Source organism: Papaver somniferum, unplaced genomic scaffold, assembly GCF_003573695.1.
Source record: "Papaver somniferum cultivar HN1 unplaced genomic scaffold, ASM357369v1 unplaced-scaffold_14374, whole genome shotgun sequence".
Classification (NCBI taxonomy): Eukaryota; Viridiplantae; Streptophyta; class Magnoliopsida; order Ranunculales; family Papaveraceae; genus Papaver; species Papaver somniferum.
Window position 1 is genome coordinate 1 of NW_020623683.1, and position 2,953 is coordinate 2,953.

General features: G+C 37.3%; 1 protein-coding gene across 4 annotated transcripts; it reads left to right on the plus strand.

Moving 5' to 3' along the window:
- Positions 1-35: 35 nt before the first annotated feature.
- Positions 36-2,567, plus strand: LOC113335392 (peroxisomal fatty acid beta-oxidation multifunctional protein-like). Of its 4 annotated transcripts, XR_003353314.1 has the most exons (7): positions 36-100; positions 215-517; positions 751-904; positions 1,008-1,067; positions 1,196-1,322; positions 2,014-2,058; positions 2,176-2,567. XR_003353314.1 is itself a non-coding variant. In XM_026581452.1 (6 exons), the coding sequence occupies exons 1-4, from the start codon at positions 92-94 to the stop codon at positions 1,265-1,267; spliced, it is 444 nt and encodes a 147-aa protein (XP_026437237.1). In that variant the 5' UTR covers positions 42-91; the 3' UTR covers positions 1,268-1,322; positions 2,014-2,103; positions 2,176-2,567. The 4 variants fall into 4 exon arrangements, 3 of the variants coding, with proteins under 3 accessions (XP_026437237.1, XP_026437236.1, XP_026437238.1); XM_026581452.1 differs by lacking the exon at positions 751-904 and having other exon boundaries at positions 42-100; positions 2,014-2,103; XM_026581451.1 differs by lacking the exon at positions 751-904 and having other exon boundaries at positions 42-100.
- Positions 2,568-2,953: the final 386 nt, after the last annotated feature.

Below are 2,953 nucleotides of genomic sequence, written 5' to 3' on the forward strand. Positions count from 1 at the left end.
TCATCTCTCTGTACTCACCAAAGAAACTAATTGATATTTGTTAGGAACTCAACGACTTCCAAGGCTGGTAGGGACACCAAAGGCTATTGAAATGATGTTGGTAAGTCTATGTTCTGATGAATTTGCTTGACATTTACTGATCGTCCTTGTTCTATAGTCCATTTGCTTCTTGTTTGAGTATCTTGATGCTGATTAAGTGGTATTGAAATTGTAGACATCAAAGTTTATCATGTCTGAAGAAGGGAACAAGCTTGGTCTTATTGATGCCATTGTATCTAAAGAGGAGTTGCTGACAGTAGCAAGGCTCTGGGCTTTAGACATTGCTGAGAGACGTAAACCTTGGATATCTTCTCTTCAAAGGACTGATAAGCTTGTTTTTTTGGCTGAATCACGTAAAGTAATTCAAGCTGCAAGAGAACAGGCTAAGAGGACTGCTCCAAATATGCCTCAGCACCAAGCGTTCCTTGATGCTGTTGAAGAGAGAATTATTTTTGGAGGATATTCTGGTGTCCTTAAGGTATTTGTTTTTCTTGCTTCGCACCATTGCAAAGTTAGTATTATTATGTGGTAATCCATCTGACATATATGAGTGAGTATGTAAAGCTAATGTTTGTGCAACCGGTTTTAGGATCTTAGGTTGAAAAATAAGAACTCTTAACTGCGAAACCACTAAATGTTAGCTTACACGCGTTTTGTATAGTTAAAGTGGTATGTGTTGCTTATGCTTTTGGTGATGTACGTATTGAATAGACACAATTCTTGCACAAGGGGATAAAAATAAAAGAACTATGAGAAAGTATGAAGACAGCCAATAAGTATATTATGATTTGCAAGGGGCTAATATAGGAGTTTTGTCGGTAGGCATGTGGAAAGTGTCTGGAAATTTGAGTTCCTTGACCAAGAGGTGACTAATACTTCTTTTGTACCTTGTCTTTCAGTGAGATTCTACGTGTGCATCCATTATTTGAGTGGTCCTTAACTTATATTTGGTTGTTTGTTGGTTACAGTCATTGTCTTGGATGAACAAGAAAAATTCATGGCTATTTTGGTGGACACTCTACCTTACTGTAAGTTAAACTTTGCTTTCATTTATTTGAATGCTTAACTGTACATTCATGGACATCAAGATTGAATCTGCAAGCTTCAGAATGACGGACTTTAGTCTCTTCTAATATACGTTGTCCTCACTGTGCAGGCGGTTGCAGGGATCTTCCTTGGGATATTTTCAGTTATAAGATTCCAACCAGATTATGTTCTTGTTGTCTGAGTTTGTTTGACCTTAAGCATTGCTGATATTGTTGGCTTCACCAAGTGCCCCAAAGGTAAGCAAAAGATTTACAAGCCTATCATAAATCTAGCAGTTCCATTTTCTTTTCTTTTTTCTTAAGCAAGCAAATAGGTAACAGAGTAAACATCATAAAACATACTGGTGATTTGAACCATTATATAGTCTGAGCATTAGATTTGGACAGTGCAGCTATAGGGAGTGGACACAAATTACAAAGCACAAATTCTAGGGAGAAGGTTAACTTCGCATTTAGGAATCAAACTTAGATAATTTGAACAATATTTTTAAATTCTTAAGGAAAATGTCTAAGGATGCAGTGCCTTCAGATAATAAGAACAACCATGATGACGTTGCTTTGAGGAGGGAGTCTGACACTGAAGAAGATATTGATCCAAAGCAACATGAGATTGAGCTGCGAAACAAGGCTGTTGAGTTGCTCAGAGCAAAGAAATCCATCAACCCATAAATTACTTTGTGCCCTCTTGGAACATTTGATCTTATTTTACTTTGTGCCCTCTTGCTTTAACAATGTCTGTTTTTTACTGCCTTGCTCTGAAGAGTCGGTTCAGTTGCCTAATATCAACTCCTTATAAGGCCCTGATTTTTATCTGTGTTGCGAAAACTATTGTTGTATACATACTTAAGAGTTCTATACCTCGGTGTTTGTATGCTTCCTCTTCATCCTTATGCTGGAACTTACTAGATTTTATTCTGTTGTTCTCCAGTTTATGCTGAGGAGGAGAACTTTTAGATTGAATAATACTATTTGGGTACATATCATGTCTTCAATCACCATCAATACCTTGTATTCCATGGTTTGTTTCCTTCTATCATGCTCATTTCCACTTCTTTGAAGACTTGCTAATGTAAGTTATCGTTGTTTGCAGGAAGTAATTAGGTGTTGAAGTGTTTTCACGGATCAGAGTCTGGTGCAGTTGTTTAATGGTGCAACAAGTATGAATGGTGAGAGCCTGAGAGGACTGGTATCACACCGTAAAAGAATTATTGTCATTCAATCAAGGTGCAGACCCTGTTGTTGTTGCAAGCCATGGAAAGGTGACAACTTACCCTATTATTCCTCTACCAATGGGGTTATTATGTTTATAATCTTTATTACAGAGAACTTGTATTCCATTAGAACAAAAGAACTCATTTAGTCTTTCAAATAAATTTACTTAACAAAATTTGTATTCCCTTGGAACTTGGGAATTCTCCTGGATATGGATTGATTGAATATATATTTAGAAAGAATAGAAAAAGTTATTGTTGAATGTGTCTAGGCGGATTGGATGATAGTTTTATACAAGTTATTTTGAATTACGGCTTATTTCCGGCAGAAAATGAATATCGACCAGTTTTGACCAGGCCAAAGTTGACTGGCTGTAATTTTGAAAAACTTTGTAACGGTTATAAGCAATTTCAAACATCCACGGTAACGGCTATTGCGTGTTACTAATGTGCCACGTAGTAGCGACTCGGGGATGTAACGGCGGAGCAGTTACCACGTGTCAAATTCGTAACGGCTTCCAGTTGTTACTATAGGCGTTACAACCAGAATTCGTAACATGACGCCTGCCGTTACAAAAGCTATAACACCCACTTTTGCAACAGGCGGTTCAACCTGTTTAGAAACGGATTTATTCTATTACGAATCCGAAAATTTGT

What these genes read in the sequence shown, in the direction of transcription:
- LOC113335392 (XM_026581452.1), top strand. An exon ending in GATATTCTGGTGTCCTTAAG is followed by an intron (nt 518 to 1,007) that starts GTATTTGTTTTT and finishes TGTTGGTTACAG; the next exon opens with TCATTGTCTTGGATGAACAA. An exon ending in GGTGGACACTCTACCTTACT is followed by an intron (nt 1,068 to 1,195) that starts GTAAGTTAAACT and finishes CTCACTGTGCAG; the next exon opens with GCGGTTGCAGGGATCTTCCT.